General features: G+C 39.4%; 3 protein-coding genes across 4 annotated transcripts in view; 1 reads left to right on the top strand and 2 right to left on the bottom strand.

The window, feature by feature from the left end:
- Positions 1-7,876, bottom strand: part of LOC105393426 (echinoderm microtubule-associated protein-like 2) — a 60,331-nt gene extending 52,455 nt beyond the window's left edge. For both annotated transcript variants that reach the window (XM_048627341.1, XM_048627343.1), the window contains exon 1: positions 7,561-7,876. The gene's annotated coding sequence lies outside the window, so the exon portion shown is untranslated. The remainder of the gene's footprint in view (positions 1-7,560) is intronic.
- A 2,841-nt stretch (positions 7,877-10,717) lies between these two features.
- Positions 10,718-14,608, top strand: LOC105393427. Its single transcript, XM_048627482.1, has 4 exons — positions 10,718-11,110; positions 12,082-12,257; positions 12,631-12,802; positions 13,766-14,608. Exons 1-4 carry the CDS (start codon positions 10,954-10,956, stop codon positions 14,383-14,385), a joined length of 1,125 nt encoding a protein of 374 aa, XP_048483439.1. The 5' UTR covers positions 10,718-10,953; the 3' UTR covers positions 14,386-14,608.
- Positions 14,609-18,656: 4,048 nt separating this feature from the next.
- LOC105393421 lies at positions 18,657-21,138 on the bottom strand. Its single transcript, XM_011565180.3, has 3 exons — positions 20,804-21,138; positions 19,176-19,296; positions 18,657-18,872 (listed from the first exon to the last, which is right to left on the bottom strand). The coding sequence occupies exons 1-3, from the start codon at positions 20,895-20,897 to the stop codon at positions 18,743-18,745; spliced, it is 345 nt and encodes a 114-aa protein (XP_011563482.3). The 5' UTR covers positions 20,898-21,138; the 3' UTR covers positions 18,657-18,742.
- Between the last annotated feature and the right edge of the window lie 1,493 nt (positions 21,139-22,631).

Genomic DNA, 22,631 nt, shown 5'->3' with positions numbered 1-22,631 from the left:
TTTTTTAGTGGAATGCCAGTTCGTTTCGTTTTGGCGCGGTCTTTTATTATTATTTGTGTTTTGATAGGAGATGCGGTGATCGGCTTTCCTCTCGGGTCTTTTTGTTTCCTCCCCCCTTTTTCTTTGCCTGAAAGGAAAAAACCTATACACCCCTCCTTGCTGCTTTATAGCATCGCACAGTTTTTCGTCGTCGAACAAGTGGTTTTCCGTTGGTGGTATGTCGTTGAGTAATGAAGCCAAGACTTTGTTCTTCGGTTTGTACGTGCTTCTACGCATTTTTAATACTTCTGCCCTTCGTCCGCACACGTACTGCAATAGATCGTCGGATTGTTTGCGGAATTTGCAGTTAACGGCCAAGAATTCATTCCCAACTTTTTGACGAACGTTACTGGGCAGTTCATCAACCACTTCCTTAAAAATTTTCCTTTGTTGAAGGAGTCCATTTGTAATAGCGCCCAATGTGTGGTCAAATTTTTCAAGGATAGATAAGGAAGACCAACCAGGTGTGATGTTTGCCAGAATATTATTGGTTTTCAATGCACAAAAGGCTGGTGAAGCTTGAAATTGTTTTTGCACCTCAGAATATCTTATATTTTCCCAGCCCTGGGACCCCAGTCTCTGACATTCTATTCCTTGTTTTAAAAGACGTGGGTCTGCTTTAGAAAATTTTGCTTCCTTCTCCACAGTTGTTGGTTCGAAGTCGTATTCCTCGCGCTCTTCTTCTTCTTCTGCCTCAGTCGCTTGTTGAGATCGTCTTAAAGTATTCAATTCGTGTTGTAATTCTGATATTTTTAGATTAAGATCCCTTTCGCGAGAAGCCGAGTTGACAGGCGCGGAGTGGTCTTGTTCAGTCTCGCTTACTTGTTCCGGTTCTACCTCTACATCGGCTGTACTATCTGGTGTTGATTCGAATGAGGCATTTAATAAACCGGCCTCGTCCTGTGGTGCATTCTGGTTTTGGTCATGTGTTAGCTGTTCACCCAAGCTTCTTAAGTTCTGGTTCGTGTCCACCGATACTTGTAGGAGCTTATTGAACATCTCCATCTGTTGTTGTAGCACGGTAGCTAATAGGTGGTCGGAGCTACCTTGTTCCATACTATTAGATTTCCGACGTTTTGTTCTATTTGATTGAGCCGGTGGTGAGAGACTTCTCTTTCTTAACACCTCCTGCTGCGAGCCGGGAGAATCAGGATTCTGAGTAGTAGATTTCTCAGCCGAGGACCTGGCCCTTCTGACCGGCGTGATTTTAGCTTTAATCTTAGCCACCACGTCCATGAATTTTGAATAGCAACGGTCGTGGATCTTTTGCATGATTGAATGTGGCGAGTAGATAAGGGCTCTGCCAATCGCCCATGTACATAGCTTCCTTCTAGCTTGCCGATAGCTTCGCTCCGATAAAGACGGAAGTCCAAATGCTCTCGCTAAGTCCTGGTTTGGTATAGCAAACCTGAGTTTTGCTTCGACGGCTGGCTGAATTTCATCTCCAAAAAGGTCTGCATAGGAGTGATCGTAGATTTCCCAGGTTCGCCAATCACTCGGAAAGTTTTCTTCCATGAATGATAGAATTGCATTCAGGGATGCGACATCATCGTCCGGCGGTGGGTCGACAGCAATTTCACCCAGTGTTTTTATTTGAGCCGGCATTCTGAAATTTAAAAGACAAAGAACCATTGATAATCATCGACCTTCATGATATATATAGTTGTGTTAATTTATACGACGTCGCATCATTTCATACTCCTTAAAATCCGTGCGACGGTAGTGTCGTATCAAGTCATGCGACCTTTCATGCGACGTCGCATCAATTCATACGCCTTAAAATCCGTGCGACGACGGCAATGTCGTATCAAGTCATGCGACCTTTCATGCGACGTCGCATCAGCTCATATGTCGTATTGATTACTTAGTGCGATTTTAGTGTCGCATCAGGTCGTGCGAAATTGTCGCGTCAAGTTCCTTGTCGTATAAGACAGTTGGCTAAGTGTGAAGATGCCTCGAGGGCACTATTTCGTCGCTGGGCCTGGGGCGCCGAGCGGAATGATGAAAATTGTTGTAAAAGTGTGTACTAACCTGTTTCGTAAGTATAGTTATATTATCACTCGAGAAACGTCTTGTCCGTTTGAGAGTTATAAGCGTACTGAATTCAAGATGGCTGCGGCGTGCTGTCACAGATCACATAACCAGAGTTCATGTTGCTGATGACGTAGACAGTGGAGCAACAACGTGTTAGAAAGAGACAGAGATAGTCCGAAAGAGAGAGCGTAATCTCAAGTGGTTCAAGCTGAAGGCTCGAACACCTAAATAAAAGGATCGAAGATATTTTCGTTACAGGTGATTTTTCAAAAACATCTAACGATATATTACAAATGGTTTGCGGCCACAGAGCTGAAATAATTCAGCAAAGACGCGAGGCTATTCTAGCTTTCGTCAAAGACCCACTTCATAAAACTTCACTGCGTAAGGTTCCGCCTTCCTGTGATAATCTCTTTGAGACTGAAAAGTTTACATCAACTCTGGAGAGAGCCGGAGGAGTACGGAAAGTATTCTGGCCTCGTGAAAAGGATCGCGTTTCTGCACCGCAGACCGATCCGACTCCTAGTACATCTGCGCAACGCAATGTACACGTGCAAAAGAGACCAAACTACAAAGGTAATATACAAGCCGCGAACACCAGGTCAACCTCAGGTAATTATAACAATAAGCCATTTCGTGGCCGTGGTGGTAAGCAACAAGCACCTGGCAGCGGCCGGCAAGATCATGGCCGACCAAGGAGAAACTCTCCCTCATCCCACCGGGAGAGGAGAGGTAATAAACGACGATACTGACTCACCGAGTCACGTCACCCAACAATTTCATGCCGGACAACTACAATTTTACCATCACAGATGGGTGAACCTAGGGGCACCAGCTTACATTACAAAAATTACTTCAGGATACCGTATCCCTTTCATTTCGAAGCCTCCGCTTCAAATGCCGAACATGTCGAATCCCAAAAGTCCCATCCAGTCCAGCGACGAAATGGACCTGATAATAGAAAAAATGAAACACGAGGGAGTATTGGCCAAGGTCGATGTGAGCCCAAGTTTCCTGTCCTCGATGTTTCTGGTGCCGAAATGAGACGGCAGTATGAGACCCATATTCAATCTAAAGGCATTAAACCGCTATGTGTACACAGCGCCATTCAGATTGATAAATGTGTACAAAATTCCCGATTTTCTACAACCGAGCGATTGGATGGCAAAAATCGATATTTCCCAGGCGTATTTCCACATACCCATATCAGAAGCCCATCGTCGGTTTCTACGCCTGATTTATCAACAGGAACTTCTACAAATGAACTGCCTACCTTTTGGACTAAGTTCTGCTCCGAAAACCTTTGCCTCCGTGAGCAATTGGATGGCCCAGATCCTTCGCCAGCGCGGCATCCGCCTGGTCGTATATTTGGACGATTATTTGCTAGCCAATCAGGATGCTCGTGTTCTAAAGGACCACATAAAAATAGCAGTAAATCTACTAGAGTACTTGGGGTGGAAAATAAACTACGCCAAATCAGTTGTACAGCCATGTCAAACAATAGAATACCTTGGCATAACATGGGACTGCAAGCACAACCAAAAGTCACTTCCCGCTCAGAAGTGTGCCAAACTATCAGCAATGATAACAAACATATCCACAAGCAAAAGGGCCACTATCAAGGACTTGGAACGAGTGATAGGCCTGATGAACTTTGCCAGCTTCACTGTCCCACGCGGCAGGCTAAACTACCGACAGCTACAGCGATTATTGATCGCCTCGAAAAGAAGGTCTCAGGATCATACAAGAATGTTACTGGACGAGGCTGTTCTACAGGAACTACAATGGTGGCTAATTCACCTCAAGGATCCATCTCCGGTTCACCACCCATATCCCACTCATTATGTTGTGACCGACGCCTCAGATGTAGCGTGGGGAGCGCAAATAAACAATCTGAGTGTAACAGGAACATGGTCATCGCAGGAAAAGGGACTCCATTGCAATCGAAAGGAGTTACTTGCCATTTTAAAAACTTTAGAAGATCAATGTCAGAACCTTCGTTTCGGATCTCTGCATTTACAATGCGACAACAAAACAGCTGTATCCTACTTGAGGAACGAAGGCGGTACCAAGTCGCAGGGTCTGCTGGAAATAACGTACAAGATATTCATGTTATTGGATTGATTGATTACCACATTCCCGGGGCTTACAATGTAGAGGCAGATCACCTATCTCGATTTCGCAAGAGGCCAGAGTGGCATCTGCTCCCTCAGGCTACAACTCAGATTTTCGCCAAATGGGGAACCCCAGTCATCGACTTGTTTGCCTCCCGCCTGACACGAGTAGTTCCCAGATATTTTTCCCTGGACTGTCACGATCAGCTAGCGGATTTTCACGATGCGATGACACAACAATGGAACTACGAGCTGGCGTGGGTATTCCCCCCGCCATTTTTGATGCCCAAAGTGTTACAACACCTGAACACGTGTCAAGGGATGTACCTCATTGTAGCCCCCAGATGGGAACAAGTATTTTGGAGACCCGATCTAAAAAACCGAGCCACAGCTCCACCGTGGACCATCATGAACCTGAAGAACGTTCTAGTAGACGTCTCAACCGGCCTCCCACCACAGAAAGTGACAGAAATGACGCTGGAGGTGTGGAGATGTGGGGGTGGCAGGAACATTTAGTCGGGTGGACAAAGGAGCAGAAGGATCTCTTGTTGAAAAGTTGGCGTCCTTCTACGATACGGACGTATAAGCCAGTATGGACACGATGGGTCAATTGGGCACGTGAAAACAAAATTTCTACGAATAAGCCAAGCGGATCAGACTTATCGAGATTTTTGGCTGATTTACATCAAAAGGAAGGCTTATCCTACAGTACTATATTAACTCATAAGTCAGTAGTATCAACATTTTGTGATCCGCAAGCCATAAACCGTCTTAGTGATCATCCTATGGTCAAAAGAATTTTAAAATCTATAGCCTTAGCAAAGCCTAATGTTCCGAAACCACCTGTGTGGGACATTGACAAAGTAATTCATCATTTAGCTACGTTAGATCCTAAAACTGATAACCTTTATGAAATTTCAAAGTGTACGGCCACAATGTTGTTGCTATGTTCTGGTCGACGCGTACATGACCTGACGCTATTACGTGTTGATTCTAATCATTGTATTGATTCTCAGGACTCGATTGTTTTATGGCCAGTATTTGGTTCAAAAACGGACTCAGTTGATTATCGCCAATCTGGCTGGAAGCTAAAAGTAAATACTAATAATAGATCTCTTTGTCCAGTTCATTGGGTGAGAAGGCTCATTATTATTGGACAGCAACGAAGAAGTGCTGCCGAATCTAGTCACCTATTTCTATCAATTTGTGGTAAAGCTAAACCAGCTACACGGTGTATTATTGCTAGATGGGTCAAAAATATTTTGAAGGAGTCAGGCATAGAGGCCACAGCTGGTAGTTTCCGGTCTGCAGTAGCTTCAAAAAGTTGGCTTGAGAACGCTCCAATAGAGGAAATACTTACTCGAGGCAACTGGAGATCAGAAAATACATTTAAAAGATTCTACTGTCGTCAAATCATTAATGTAAATAATGTGAATAATACTGTTTCTGATTTATTCAACGCAGTTGTACCCTAATTTAGATATTTACAATAATTTATTTTTAAGTTACCTACTGTCAATCAGACTGAATTTATTTCAGTCACCTCATTTGATGCAAGATAGATGATTTAATGAATTATGTTCAAGAATCGTTATATTATTATTACGTTCAGTATATCGTGGATACTTAACATTAATTTGTATTGATTATTTATACATATATCTTTAAAAAATAAATGAATGTCACACATAATGTGAAATGTTTTCTTGTTATCCTAGAGTTAACAAATTATGGTTCTATATTTATCTACAGTAGGAGCTAAGCTATCACAAGCTTCTCATTGTTAATGTGTCCCTAAATAACATTCATATAGTCACATTGACGTCCACCACCACCAGGCGATATCAAACACGTCTCTCAATTATTATTAGACTTCGAATAACGGTCAAGTTGTTTAATGAAGACGTTTTACCTAAAAATAAAACGTATATTAAACATACTTACCTTATTCGAAGTCTAATAATTTTATTTCTGCCTGGTGGCATTCAACAAGACGCAATGACGAATATATTTGGAGCCAACAAAATGGCGCCAACTGCCGGTGGTGGTGGGAAAAAGTCAAATTCAAGGGAAGTCGCCGGAAGTCACGTGGTATTTAGCAGGAAATACGAAAAGGAAAAGAGATGTCTCTCTCAATTATTATTAGACTTCGAATAAGGTAAGTATGTTTAATATACGTTTTATTTTTAGGTAAAACGTCTTCATTAACAGACACGGTTAAAACTTAACAGTGAATTTAAAAAGTGGTTTAGACCGAAAACCGGCCTATTTTCCCTAATAAAAAAGGGGAGAGAACAGCATCTCGATCAAACCACATTGGTAATATGTATAGCCGATATTAACTAAAATCCAAATCACTCAGGTAGGCAGTGTAAGCACCTAGTTCAATAATTATGTAACCTACGGTTCCGTACACGACTTCATCTAACTCCCAAACTGCTTTCATTCGGGGTTCAACAGGACAAGGGAAAGTCCCTCTAAACAGCCAATAAGCCCGCAATGTCATGGAGGTACGGATTTAGCCCGGGCAGGTATGAAAGCAGGTATCCATACTTGTTTGTGGAGGTCAGCGGCCCCCATCACAACTTGGAGTGGTTATAGTGGCCACTTGGGCACTCGCCCGGCCCAAGTTGGGCCTTATATCCGCAGGTATCACCTTGTAGGCTAGCCTTTTATAGGAAATTGCAATAAAAATAGCTTTTATGTGTAATTATTGCCGTTTTGCACGTATTGACGTGGGCTACTCGTGTCTTATAGTAGGTATTTCTACCAACTTAGTATAATTACCTACCTAAACGTATAGGTATAGGTAGATTTTTAACTGCAAATGCAAATACTGTGAAATTGGAAGTTGGGAGTAGGAGTTAGGTACATGATCTACTACCTATTAGGGAGAAGGTCGTGTACCTACCTAACCTACTAGTTACATTCGAAGGTGGTACCTACCTATCTGTGTGTAGGTACCTAGGTACCTACTAGGTACATAACCTAGCTACTATAAGTATATATGTATAAAGTTACACAGCACAGAATCAACCACTCACCTTGAATAACCAAATGGAGGAACTGGGGGAATCCATGAAAAACAGCTGACACCTACCTATTTTTATGAATTTTGCCAATAGGAACCTACCTACCTATAAGTTCTTCTGGTAAGGCAAAAGGGCAGCAGACATCAAAAATAATAAAAATCTACCAATGAAGGTCAAGAACCTGCCTACTTAGGTACTGCCAAGTCAAAGTTCAAATTCCGGAACCGTTACAAGTTATTGAAGGTACCTATAGAGTTCATACCTATATTACTATTAGTACAACTTTCTTACACAAAATACCGTTTTATTTTACTATAGATTGATAAGCATTTGATACACACCAAAAATCCAATAGAGCCGATGACAAACAATCCGACACGACTGAAGTTCCGTTAGCACAACGATTTACCACAGATTTTAGTACTAAAACCACGAGAAAACTTCTACAAACACACACACTTGCCAGTTGGAGCACTAGAAACTAGGTTTGAACACTTGTTTTCACTGTCACGGGTATGATTTAGGCGTTATTGTGTTTTGGGGAGTAGTTGTGGATGTTTCACGTAAAGTTTTGATAAAAGATTACACTGATAAGACGTGCGTTCGACAGACGCGTGCGCTCGCGACCGCGGTTGAAGCGATACTAGCGCCGGTAAGCGCCGCGCGGTGGGATTCCGAAACTCGCACTTTCAAAGTCAAACAATAAGGTTTTCCCGGTGATTTTCTCACTTTTCCTCCGATTGATAGGTACTGTTCTATCGTCTATGACGTTGAGTTTAAAATGTAGGTAATACGTTGTATAATGATACCATACATAGATCAGTATCTAGTATCATGTAAGTATCGATTGGGAAGCGTAGGTCGACATAGAAATACTTAGTTACCTATATCGATTACCAGTTAATGATGATTAAGCAGGTATACTAATGATGATGATGATGAAGCTTTCTTTCACCTACCTATCTATCTAGACTAGATTGTAGACTTCCTAGTAAAAATAACTTACCTAAGTATTTATTTAGCCATAGTGAAATTGGAGACATACCCAAATCCATAGATTACTAAGAAAGAGCCTATTCTTTAAAAACTTGTCTCACCCTATTCGCGAGCTATGCGTTGCAGCGGTCACCATGCAACCTGTTATAGACATTCCTTTCCTTGTCCCGAAGATGTTTTTTGCCCCAACAGGCGGCCGGCTATCCCGTTTGAAATGCGGTGAGGTATCGGCAGGCAGTTGATAGATGTAACAGGTGATATGTTTTTTTGCTAGGCCACCTGCCCTAGGATAGAATTGAATGGTATTTCAATGATCCATACTGGTCGGTTTAGATACTTTAGATTATAGGGTTTATTTAGAATGCTATAAGTATTGGAAGACATCAGATGGCATTTTGCATCTAACAGGTAACATGTGAGATATATTTTTTGCTAGGCCACCTGTCCTAGGATAGAATTGAATGGTATTTCAATGATCCATACTGGTTTTTTAGATTATAGGGTTTATTTAGAATGCTACAATTATTGGAAGACATCAGATGTAGGATTTTGCAACTGGCATATTAGTGGGTCTTTAGCTGTCATGAAAAACTCTTATTGCGTAGCGAAGTACCTAAACTACTCAGTTAAAGTACAATATAATATTATGTTAGTTAGCGACCGACTAGATACGCCTCTATGTGTGCCGAAGGGTCATCTCTCTATCTATCCCCACAGCTCGTGCTTTTACATTGCCCACTCTTATCACTCAAACTAAATATACCTACCATGTAATGCAGTAGTACCAACTATTTCAGGATCTCTGTAGATAAGGTATTTCCTCAAAGTCAACAAGTCATCACTCATAAACCTCATAAGTAATGCAGGCAGCACAGTATAGAAAGCCAAGGACAGTGGAATGTCACTCTCCTTAGAAATAAAAGTGAAACGAGCTGGCCAGGTACATTTGTGGCTATGAGTCGTGACCGCCATACTAAAGTGCTGGTATCTCGCAGACTTATATGGTATGACAATCCATTGTCCCTGTAGATACCTCTAGTGACGCGTCGTATGATTGTACAGTCGAGGAATTGGTCTAACTTAAAGCTTAGGATCGCTGGGAGCATGCCTGCGCTTTTACTACAAAACTAAGCTTGCAAGACGAGTTGCGCACGGGATAATAAATTATTTAAAGAAGTCACATTGAATATAGGTAAGTACGTAGTTCTTTTCAGGGTCCACCAACCCGCACTAGGCCAGCGTGGTGGACTAGGCCTAAAACCCTTCCTTCACTGGAACGAGACCCGTGCCCCAGCAGTGGGGACGTGATGGGATGATGTGACGTAGTTTTTTTACTGCATTACTTATGTATATCTTTTACCAAAATACTTTTTTGAGAAACTATTTTGCTTTTGATCACTCATAGTCGCGTGTTAGCGTGCAGTTAGCCTGTGCATTTATTTCAATGCGAATAGTTTGCAACTTCTGTGGAATGTTGTGAGATTAAACAAAGCTGAGGTTAAGGTGATGGAAGATAACCTTAGGTTATGTAGTTAACCTTGAAGGTTATGTGATGTTTACGTACTTATGAGGTATCATGCACTATGGTAATTTTGTAATGGAACTAATTATAATGTCAAATAATTGTAAAGCTCATGTGATGCTCATCAAGTTGGACCTGTGGGGGTCATTCTCTAAATCGGCGAACGAACAAGATATACTGCGCAATCCGTACGCTTAATACAACGAGATTAAACGTGCCGATTGCACGAAAGCTCTCGTTCGTTCGTTTTTCTTCAATATAGAATAACCATCATAGGTCGTAAACCTGAAAGCAAAAGCATAAAGCTAGCATATTGCAAATAATACTTACTCTACCCCCACACAGCACTCAATATCATGGTCACTGGGTGACTCACATGCGAGAGACCACTCTAGACGTAGGGTCATACGATAGTCAATATGGTGTTATGACCCGGAATGGGTCATGGGCGAAGTGGCCATATGGCGACATTGCCGATGACTGGGAAGGAAGGCTGTAGGTTTCCGTAATATGCTACTAAAGTAAAGCCTATACAAGTATACATACAACCTACATATTACATAATATATAAGTACTTAATTTATACCTGCCCATAAAGTAGCCGTATCACGAATTAAAGCACCACTGACGGTAACGTTTGGAATTAATAATACGCATACAAATCGCGGTGATCCGTCTAGGTATAAGTATAGAAAACCTTTCGACAAGCTTGCACCACCTTTGCACTCGTACTAGTGAACTTCACATCGAAAACCACTTTACTAGATTCAGCAGACACTAGATAGATAGATTAAAATGCGTAACCGTAATAACACGTCTACGTCCGTGCGCGGCACGGGACAGCCACGTTGCCGCTCCGTGCGCCGGCCGTAAGCCGTGACGTAGTTCCAGTCACGTTCCCTTACCCATAGAGACCGTTTCATCAAACCAACATCTGAAACCAACAATATACGACCTTATTGCAATGTAATAAGGGTTTAAACCGTGGGAATGCGGGGTCCGCGCCGCGCCGGTTGCGTGTCGTGCGCGCTACGTTGCCGCCTCGTCGCCCCCTCCCCGCCACGACGCGTCGCCCGCAATCGTCCACCAGTCACCGAACGGCAAACTCCGAACACAAACATCAATAAATACACATTTTCATATCATTCACTTTCATCCGTGCGCTAATATTTAGTTCAATTCACTTATTTAATGTCCTAAAGTTGTAGTAGATAAGATGAGGGTGTCTTTATTCAACTCCACGGAGGATCTAAAACTGATTCGGCTCGTGGAGCAGAACCGTATCCTGTTCGATACGACGGAGCTGAAGAACTCGGACAATGAGATGCGGGATCAAGTCTGGCAGAAGATCGGCGAACAGATGGAGAAGCCAGGTAAGTAAAGAGTTTTTATTTTTTTCTTATATATTTTATTTTATTTATTTCATATACCTACTTACACTAATACGCAGAGGGTGTATATTACACGTATCAATCATTAAAGGGCTGATTTTTTTATATCTGTCGAATAAAATTGTTGCTGTCACTGTCTAACACAAACATTCGGACGCGACAGGATCAGAATAATTATTCCTAAGATAGGCTATTGAAAAATAAGCTCTAACTGAAGTGAATAGGTAGGTAGTAGAGGTACTTACCTACCTACAAAAATACCTACACGATATAATAATATGCTGGACGGAAGATGGCGGGAAACTGTTTCATTGCGATTGCGAATTATACTTAGGTGTTTCGTTTTTGTAGAGTTGTTGTCTTTGAAACTGTAAATACTAACGACGCTATAGCCTCGGTTAGCGTAGCGTACACTTGATCTGAAATTACCAGAGATATATGTCAACCACATTACGTTACGTTAATGGGTAATAAGTCGGCCTCACGCTGCCGCTGAGTTGCAGAAAGGAACTGAGGCGCGAGCATAGGATTCGATACTATTTTCGAATCTACACGAAGGGTCGCTTTTACCAAACGCTAAACGTATTTAAATCAAATTTTAAATACATTTTGTACTAACTGACAGACGTATGACAGGCTACTAAATACGTTTAGCGTTTGGTGAAATTCCACCTAACGTAGAAAAAACAAATGCCACTTTTGGAACAACAAATTTGCCTTACATTTTGACAGTGACATTCGACGATACGCAACCAATACGCAACGTAAACGGAGGTTTCGAATCCTGTGCTCGGGCAACTGTACGCTATCGCTAATGTAGATTGACAGTATACAGATAGAAAAAGACGCATTAATTATTTACACGTTTTAAAACCTATCGTTAAACGTTTGTATTTCTTTTTATAAATAAACAGTAACGTGTTTACACACACAATAATCGCGTCATTTCGCAGAGAAACTCTGCAAGTCTCGCTGGATCAACATGCGCGACCACCTGCGCCGCACCATCCGCCGGAGCCACGAGGGCGCCTCCTGCAGCCGCTACAAGTACGAGCAGGAGATGGCCTTCGTCATCCCCTTCTTCAGGGAACCCGTGGACGATGAGGAGAGCTCTCATACGGACAGTCAGGTTGTTTATCATTTACTAACTGTACCCGCGAGCTTCGCTTGACCTTAACAAGTTTTTCCGTGGGAATCTGAGGTAAAAAGTAGCCTATGTGTTAATCCAGGGTGTCTAGCTGACACCCTGGACCCCATAAAAAATGCATTAAAATCGGTTCAGCCGTTTTGATTTGATGTGACGAAGTAACAAACATACACACTCTTACACACATACCCACAAACTTTCGCCTTTATAGTATGTATTAGTAGGATTGCATTGATTAGTGTTATACACACATTACATTCCCAAAAAAACAATATATTTTCGGTTTGACTGTGGACAAAACATGACAGTTTCATAAAGTATTAAACTAACCTAAAGATTTTTTTGCAATTTACAGGTACACACTGGGACCAAAGACCGAATCAGGTTCACCTACAACCAAGACATAGCTTTGATAGAGCTGGTGAAGGAACGACGGCACCTGTACGATCCTTCGGACCCCAGATATGCCAACAAGCTGGACACGAAAGCTGCATGGGATGAGATTGCGGATCTGATGGACAAGACAGGTTAGGTTTGATTGTGTTTGGTATGTTTTTTTTTTGTTTTGTTTGTTTACATTAAAGCAGGGATGCACAGACTTATTAAGACTAAGGGCCACTCCGACAAATTATTAACTGATGGCGGGCCGCCAGAAATATAGGTAAAGACAGTAAATAATTGATAATAATGCTAAAATTTAAAAAGAACTTATTAATTTGAAGCAAAGCACTGCACACTGCCACTCGTAAAACTGCTTCTAAACTTTCATTTGCAAGGCGGTTTCGATTTCTTGTTTTTTTGTTTAATAGCCCAATTTATGCCTTTTTATTATTAAGTATTGAAAAGGTTTGTTCTATTATATGGGTAAAACCAAACTTAATAAGCTGGCACATCTTTGAACGTATTTATACCAAAGCAGTGGTAAATGTTCAGCAAGTCTCCTTCGTTGATTTTGTTGCGTAAATCATGGTCGTTTTGAATATCGATAATTTCTAACTAGGTACAATGACTCTGGCGCATTTTCAACTGAAATCGTGAAAGTATTGCTGAATATGTCCAACGGAGGTTTCACGATTTTTTATTCCGAAAATCTGTCTTGAAAATATTGAATCAAAATATGAAGCTTAGGAATTGTTTGAATTGCCTGTGATTGAGTACTTTGCGAACATATATTTTAATTTGTTTTATTCTGGAATATTATTCGAATGTACGAGAGTACAATTTTTGCTGTCGGCGGGCCACCAGTATTGGACAGGCGGGCCGCATGCGGCCCGCGGGCCGCGGTCTGTGCATCCCTGCATTAAAGGATGACCGTCAAAAATGTATGGAGGCTAAATAATCATTACATTAGTGGCACAACACAACGTAATCAAGCAGATAAATGTCAAAAACTGACTCTGTATCTACTAGGTATATGGTAATAAAGTAGGTACATAAAATAACTCTGTTTACTTACTCCTTTTGTACTAATCTTAACATTGTTTCCGCAGCAAGAGTGTGCAAAGCAAGGTACTTCACGATGAGGGACTCGAAGCGTAAAAACGTCAAAATCGCATCCAGAAGCTCATCCTCCGACCACAGAGGAAGCAGGTTCAAATACAAGTACAGCGAGCAACTAGACTTCTTGACCCCCTTCTTAAGTTTCCAAGAAGACCCACAGGACTTCCAAGTTTATTTAGAAGAACAGGATACTGCAGACTTGGTGTACGATTCCGACGACGCAGAGCCGAGAGACGTAAAATTTGAATTCACAAACATAGACACGCTAGAGGAGGCAGACGAGGAGACAGAAGAGGAGCCTGTCAATAGAAAAAGGCCGAAGAAAGAGGAGAAATTCACAGTTATTGAACCAGAACGCAAGAAGTCGAAAAAAGAGGAAGAATACGATGTTATCCATGAACCAGAACCGCCGAAGAGACGAAAAAGTTTGAAGAAAGAGGAGGAATATGATGGCGTTGATACATTCTTGATGTCCATTGGATCGACTCTACGGCAGTTGAAGCCGTATTATAGGAATCAAGTGAAGAGCAAAATATTCCAAGTGGTTCAGGAGTATGAGCTGCAACAGATTGTGGAGACTGAAGGCCATCCGTCCTCATCATTAGATTGAGCCACTTAGACCAATTAGAACCAAAACCATTGAGCCTGACTGGCTTTGAATTCCTGACTTCCAAAGAGTGATGATTGTGACCATGTTTAAAGAAACGTCAAGTTGTTATGCCTAGTAATAGGACTAATAGACATGATACATAGTATATTAGAGACCTAATTAAGTTATGACTAATGTTGTTAATTAATATTTCGTTACCCAAATAAATTTAATATTGACTAAAATAAATATTGTCATGTTAAAATTTCGAAACAGACTAAGTATTTCCTTTAGACACCGAATCCCAACTAGCTCCACGCAAATAATACCAAATAGAGTAGGTATTCTATTCTCGAAGCCGAGAGAGATTGTATTTCAAAAATAATTGCTGATCGAATGATATACTTTTGGACGGCGTAGTCCATTGTTTTGCTGTTCATTAAGTTGAGGAAGAAAGTAGTTTTGTTATCAGATTTTAATTAATGTGATGATTTGTCTGTTTCTCTATGGATACCAACTGATCTAGACAGGGGTGTTAGTAATTAATATTTGAGTTCGCAATGTATTTGTATCCACGTAGGACTGAAGCGTAAAGATTTTTAAGCGATGATAGGCAGTTGCCTTCGTTTATAGTGGCTCTTGTTTTATAATAATTAATAGATTTTTATGTCCGGATCTAATGGTCCAGACCATTTCTCTTGCTATTGCCAGGGGTTATGAGATAAGTGGGTCAGATTCACCATATCTGCATAACTATCTGAGTGATAAAAATTACCGTCTAAAATAATCAGCATGATTTTCATTCGAAGATAACCTCTATTCTGACACTTTGATTTTTTCATTTCTTTGAACCAGAGGATAACTCTGAGTTCCTCAATAATCGGTAAGATAAAGAGACGCAATATTAGACTTACAAGCTACGCGACCTAGGTAGCACCTAGGCACTAACCCAGGCTACCTAGACCGGGCTGGTTGCCGCCGGGCAGGCAAGGACGTTAGCCCCGGCATAGACTAGGCTACATTCCTCAAATACTTGTCTATGGTTGCTAGCGAGGACGGATATGGGAGTTTCTAGCTCAATAGGTAGGTACTACTCGTAGTGCTTAGTTTAGATGAGTTAAGTCATTTTAACTTAGGTACACTTAGAACCTCTAGTACTTACAAGTAATTGGGTAGTTGGGATCCGTATTTAATCTGCCTCTATATTAAAATAAGTGTAAGTAATTACAGTAGATAATAAGACGCATTTAAGTTAACAAATATAGGTACTTAGAACTAGACAAGTTTTAAACGGTTAGACAGAAAAAAAACCACTTGACCACATCCAGGAATATGAAAAACCGTTTACCCACCAGATAAAATCATGATCTTTTTACTGCACCGGCACCGGAAAGCTGCAATCTGTATATATATATATATATATATATATTGATAACTTAATAAGCCTCTTTCATTACCTTTTTAGACGTTGCTGAAGTCATTAAAATTAGTTTAGTCTACTTTATTGCTAAAGAACAAACAAAAAGTCCTTCTAATCGTTCATACATAGCAATAAAATTGTATCTTGTATGAGACACGGTGGACAGGATATGTATATCGACATCAACCTTTGTAGTCCAGTCAATAAATGACTCAAAATGAGGTGTAGAGTGCGTGAGCAGGTAACTAAGCGATTCCTTCAGAAACTTGTTCAGGGGGCTTAGGTTGTTAACATACCAAAAGTCCTGACTCCTAGGTGATGAGCGGGGGGGAGGAGGGGGGATAAAGGTACGAATTTTTGGTTTTTTGCTTATATCTCGAAAACGGTGCATTGGAGAGAAATATTATAAGCTAATAAAATGTAGCTCTTAAAATTATCTAAAATTTTTATATCATATATTTTTTTCTAATTCCTAACCGTTTTCGAGCTATTACCCTCGAAAAAGTTGAAATTTACAAGAAAAATGTATTCACGTCAAAACATTCATAAACATTGCATCATATTGTCTAAACCTATTCATAAATGAAAAAAATGAAGAGGAAAGAAGTTGTAGATTTTTTTATTCCCTTTTAGAATATATATATACATATGCTGGTTAATGTTCAACCCACCTAAAGTTAGAGCTACTTTAAACTTAAGCTTGCTTAGTTACCTGCTCACGCACTCTACACCTCATTCCTTGACTGGACTAATGATTAGAACAAGAGCTGGAGATCAAAAGCAAGCGGCGACCAGTGTAGTTGTGTGCGTGTCCATTTGTACAGTCAGCTGCATAAGTAGCTAAATTCTTTTGTACCTTGTCAAACTCGCAAGCTGCGTATTCATTCATTCAAACATTGACGTTTTATTTAGTTCCTACTCCTACAGTCAATGTTTGGCAAGGTACAAAAGTGTATAGCTACTTATGCAGCTGACTGTACATAAGAGTGACGTATCAACTGTACTTACCATAAAATAGAGGAAGGTACGTCCGACGCACCCCGGGCAGTTGGTGACGGGGTAATTGACAAATAATTTAATAGCTTCACCTCCATTCACCTTTTTTATAAATTCTAGTTTAGTTTTCGGGTTTGTCACCGACACGCTCGGAAGATTGAACATCAAATAGTGTTTTAATAACTCAATTTTACATTTGATTTCACACATAGAACAACGCGGACTCAGATGTCATTATTTGATATTTCTCGCATAAAAGCACTTTCATTTGTTTTTATTATAGTTCATACAAAAGAATTCAACGCAGCGAGCTACGACCCGTAGCATTGTCGTAGCAAACTACATTTTTGGTAAACTCAAGCATGAACTATTTATTTTATGTTTTTATAGGTACCTACTTTTTAACATAGGTATATATTTGTATATGTATAAATTTCGGGACTTTTTATAACATGTGGTGAAATGTTTTGCTTTCCATATGCACTGCACCATGCAAACCCTACCGCTATTTAATATTATAATAAGTTAACTTACCTGTAATTTTTTCACATTATCTTGTCGGTTCTAGTCAAGCTAAGGATACAGCACTGCCCTGCAGTCGGATGTAGTTATTAAAGAAAATTGAACTATGCCTGTCTATCGACTGTCAAAGCGCCTGACGGTTATATTTAGCTATATTGCAGATAAGAAAATTTGCAATGTATTAAATTATATAATGTGTATTTTGTGTGATTGCAGGGATTTCTGAAACAGCAACCCAAATATATGCTGTTAAGTACTAAAAACACCTTATACAATGAATACATACTTACAACAAATGTAGTGCGACTCTCCATATTCAAACTAGTAAAATAGCGTTGTGGTAATGGCCACTAACTATGGATGCCATATCAGTCCATGCCAGGGATTCGTAATTCCTATGCGCATAGCTTATGAACCATCTTTAACTAATAAAGATAATTATTTTATTACATTTAGTCTATTGAATCGTGTATAGTAAAGTTATAGTAACAATTGCAAGCTTTGGGAAAAAAAACCTATGACTCTATTTCAATGAATTTGTTACAAAGTCAGTCGTACTTTGTTTATTTATTGATTAGACTAGAATTTATATTACTTATTTATCTCCTTGCCCTCAAAGTTCAATGTTTCAGATAAAATCCTGGATGAGAAGATAACAGTATTAGATCGACTTAACAAAATAAAATCACACAGACTAAATTTTAAATCACTTTTAATAAATTAAATTAACAATTTGGTGGCAAGAGCTTCTTGTGCATAAACTTCTAATAAATTAATACACTTTTCTATACAAATTTCAATAACATTAACAAACTTCTATTCTAATAGGTTTTTTCACTTAAAACTAAGTTCTGAAACAATCTCACTTGTAACTTTAAGAGATTCTTATAGGAACTAAGTTAGATCTTACTTACAAATTTAATCACTCATTCATCACATCAGTCAAGTGTTTATCAATTAGTAAAATCATACATAATTTTCTTTTTCCATTCAAAAACAGTCGCATATTTGCTAAAACATGCGAAAATTACATTCCCTTTCAAGTCATAACTCATATTCGTATAAAGCAGTGCAGGTTTTCCGAAATTACCATTGCAGTTCAAAAATAGCTCTCGGGATCTTTTTTTCATGATTGTAAATCATGTCATGACGAATTGAGAACCTTCTCCTTTTTTTGAAGCTGCCTTAAAAATGATAAACTTACTCTCAGTTATTCATTCCTATAAATTTACCTAAGCATGCATCTAAGTCTTGCTTAGTGAAATATCAGCCATTCAGAGCGCTGCATGTCATACATAACATGTGCTTAACTTGACTATTTCAGTTGAGAAACCAACAGCCTGCAAACCACGTGGCTTCAATCCAAAAAATTGTATCCGTTTCATTCATACTCGGCAACATTGCTCAATAAATTAATCCTGGCGCTTTTGAAATTAGAATCTAAATGATTAAGCTTCCGCTTATGAAGTTGTCATGCTCGCACTTAATGGTGGGACAGCAGTGTGGGTAGGCAAGGTTCAGGTTTTCTGGGCCGAGGTAGCATGGAGCATCTACTTGCACTTTTCCACATCTGAAAAGAGCAACATAATTTATTATAGACTTCATAAAAGTAGCAATTTCGCTTTTTGGAAAGTAGAGAAGAGATTGTTGTGGGGATCCCTGGGAGAGGCCTATGCTAGAGATTGCTGTATATGATGGAATCCTATGTATTTGAAGATCAATTTTTTCACCACGTTGACTAACACTAATCGAATTGTAACGCTATTGTCACCAACAAGCAAAGAAGATTGCCTGCTGCGTTGAAATGACTGGCTGTCACTTTAGCCATTTATGTAATAATATGAAGAGTTTTAAATAATAAATAGGTACTTACGAAGCATAGTTGATGTACTTCCGTCCACAGCCAATCCTCTCGCATCTTCCCAGAGGAGTGACTTCTGTGTTGAATGGAATCACGTCGTTTATCTCTTTCACGTAACACCCGGGCACGTGAGCTGGAAAGAGAGATAAAATACTGTTAGCTATGAATTTCAGAACATTCGCTCCTTCGGAGATACTATTTCCAGCAGTGGACGATAATGATGTTGTTACATAGGTATATCTATTTATCTAAACTTGAAGTTGTGCCGATAAAAAGTACCTAAGTGACATCTACATGATATAATGTAGGTTCTATGTAAGTGTAATAAGTTCGAAAGATTTATTGGTATTTCAATTTGGAATAGAAGTAGGTTCTACGAAAATTATATAAGCAGGCTGCAGGATCTAAAGTAGGTGACTATTTAGACACGTTTTAATAATCACGTTTGCATTAGCATAACCACACGAGCCCAGACTGAGGCGGCCAAAATACGTAGTCACTAAGTTTCAACTGACAAAAAAGTCAGAAATATACCTTGCTTATTTAATTAAATAATTAAAATGAAATTTAACAAAGCTTTTAAACTGTCGTGCTTATTATTTCAGGCCAGTGTATTATATTTAATTTAATAAAGCTTTGCTGTCGTCAAGCGATCTTTTGAGGCCTCATAATCAAGGGTCATTCAGGGAACACGATAAACCCTTCCGGCACTCGGAGGTTAATTCAATCATACTCTTTTCAATGCAACCTTGTTTGTACGAGTGTAAACATCGAACCTTGGATAAACAATTCTTCGAAAAAAATATGTTTTTTTCTCCTCGCTCTAAACGAGTTTTCGGCTTATCTTGTGGAAATAAAACTAATTTTTACGGATGTTTTTATGCTACGAGCGTGTATCCTGCTTCCAACGACTTGGATGGCGTCGTTGAAACGATATTTAAGCACATGTTATTAGGCACTTGTAAAAAGGGAGGTGTTTTTTCAAAAGTCATAAAAGATGATAGGTAATAGATAAAAAGTGCGCCTTATTTCTACTAATGTATGAATTTTCATTTACAACAAAATGTTTGTACTAGATGGTAGGTAGGCCACTCAATTAGTTACTACAACAAAGTGAATGATACACTAGGCTATCGTCTTTCCTGAAACTTGATGTAAGAATGCGTATTTTGCATTTGGATTTTATAAACAAACGTTTCGATTCAATTGTAAACTTTTTTTTCAGTTATAAATCATTTCCATCTTTTACAATCACTGCAATATCATGCTTGGATTGTTCTTGTGGATATTTCTGATTAATTTAGGTTTGATAATATATTCGGTTTTATCAAATAAGTAAGTATTAAATCCACATCAAGTTTTGGTTCGTTATACTGACTGAAACTTTACTGTATCGAATGTGTAGAACTTTATGGGATACATCTTGTCTCATGATGAATATAACTAAGTAGGTATATACTTAATGAATAGGTCTTTTGATAAAGAACTAGACGAATAGTAGATAGGTAAAGATTTTGTAAACTTTGCTAAGAGTACCCAACCAGGATGTGATTAAATACTTTTCAAGGCACTTTTCTACTTATTATTACACAATGACAAGCACTAGTTATTTACAGAACAAAATAGTATTTAGAACTTACCTAATTCAGCAGGTTTCGCCGGCAACTTGGCTAGCCAGGTGGCCGCAGAGGCCGCACCGATCACAACAAACAGACAAACTACTTTCAGCATCATTGTAACTAAACGTACAATAAAATCAAATACAATACAGTCTCTATCGAACGAAACTATTCGACTGGCGATCGCAGAGCTTATTAAACTGTTGTAGGTAGGTATAGCGACCCTATGTCAAGGCTTTCAACAGATCTGATACTAACGAACACTGGCATTGGACTGGTGGCGAGCTTATCGCGTATTTAGTTTTTATCGAGCTTAGGCCGGCGGCAGACGCGCGTCCAAACTTTACTGACGTAAAAACACAACAAGACAGCGGCGCCGATCGGGCACATTCCTGAATTAATTTGTTTGCGGATGTGAAGTGTTAGGCCCGCTGTGCACACGTGATTTTTGGGACATGTGGTTTGGTACTTTGAGTTTTTGATGAATTCGTTGATTGGTTTCAGTTTAAAAGACTGAATGCTCATTTGTTAGCTAATGTCTAAAACTCTAACTTAGGTACAGTTTCACGGTTTTTGCGAAGTTTTTATTAACTCGCATAAATGTAACTTAAAACTCTATGTGAATGTTTTCTTATTTTATTTAGCTACCTATAAGTAGGCTTTCAGTTTCAGTGCCTACAACTACGAATTTTGTAGCTCTACAAACCATATATTCTCAACTTAGGTCGCTTAATCAATACAAAGTTTCGGAGAGCTTTCATGCACTCGATACGTTAAATGCAACAAGATTGTTGTTAGTAGGTACAGCAGTACTGCAAAACTTGGTTTTTGCAATAGTGGCCCTACTGATCGCATGTGTGCGGGCGGCCTTGCGAAGGTCGTCCGGAGCGGAATGTATGATCATGGGTCCGGCGAGTGAATCACGTCGGATGTAAACACGAACAAACGGTTCATTTTATTGCAAATGTATAGATTTGGAAGATCCGTGAGCCGAAACGACGCGGCGCCTTGAGGCATTCCAAATATTCGACCAAACGATAACTAACTTTTAAGGGGATGTTCCATCGAATATGTTTCTACAAAAATAGCTATTCCCTAACTAGCACTTCCTAGGCCCAAGTGGCCATAATGATTGCATTTTAAGAAGAATAAGATGAAGCCAGAGATATTGTTAGTCTTTTTAAATTAACCTCGAAATATTTTACTGTTAGTGTCCTTGCAGATGTTCTTTTTGATAATGTTTAAGCCTAGTATTTATTACCACACCCTATAACATTGATGTGTTGCAAGCGGTTATCTAAATAATATTTCTGAAGAACGTCCCCTTAATAGTCAGACAGATGTGGGGATTTTCTTGATATTTAGAAAGCTCTTAGCATGAGAATTGGATATAACCAGTTCTACTGCGTATATGTAACCAATAAATAAAGATTTTTATATGTTATTTATTATTTACGTTATGAAAGAATTGAAGGCGCTACCAGTCTTTACTTCAACTAGTGTGGCGGGTTTGAAGATTATGATATTTAGAGTTGAATTCTTGGAATATTTCGATATTGTCCATTTGATTAAATATTCATTGCGAAATTGATTTGTTTATTACATATAGCTTCCTTGTATTTGTGGATTCTCTGACACGCACACTATGTAAAAAAAGCCTTTGGATAGCAATATTGAAAATTAAACTTTTAAATTAAATATGAAAAAAATTAAAAATATATTATTGTTAGTACGGTGGCCTGCGCCTAAAAGTATACAGGCGGAGTTTTTAAAATAGCGATCCCTGATGATGAAGGGACCAGCTACATCTGTTATAAATCCGGGGACGTGTTGTGTGTGATGTGTGTAG

Source organism: Plutella xylostella, chromosome 18 (genome assembly GCF_932276165.1).
Source record: "Plutella xylostella chromosome 18, ilPluXylo3.1, whole genome shotgun sequence".
Lineage (NCBI taxonomy): Eukaryota > Metazoa > Arthropoda > Insecta > Lepidoptera > Plutellidae > Plutella > Plutella xylostella.
This window is presented reverse-complemented; position numbering and strand designations above follow the sequence as displayed.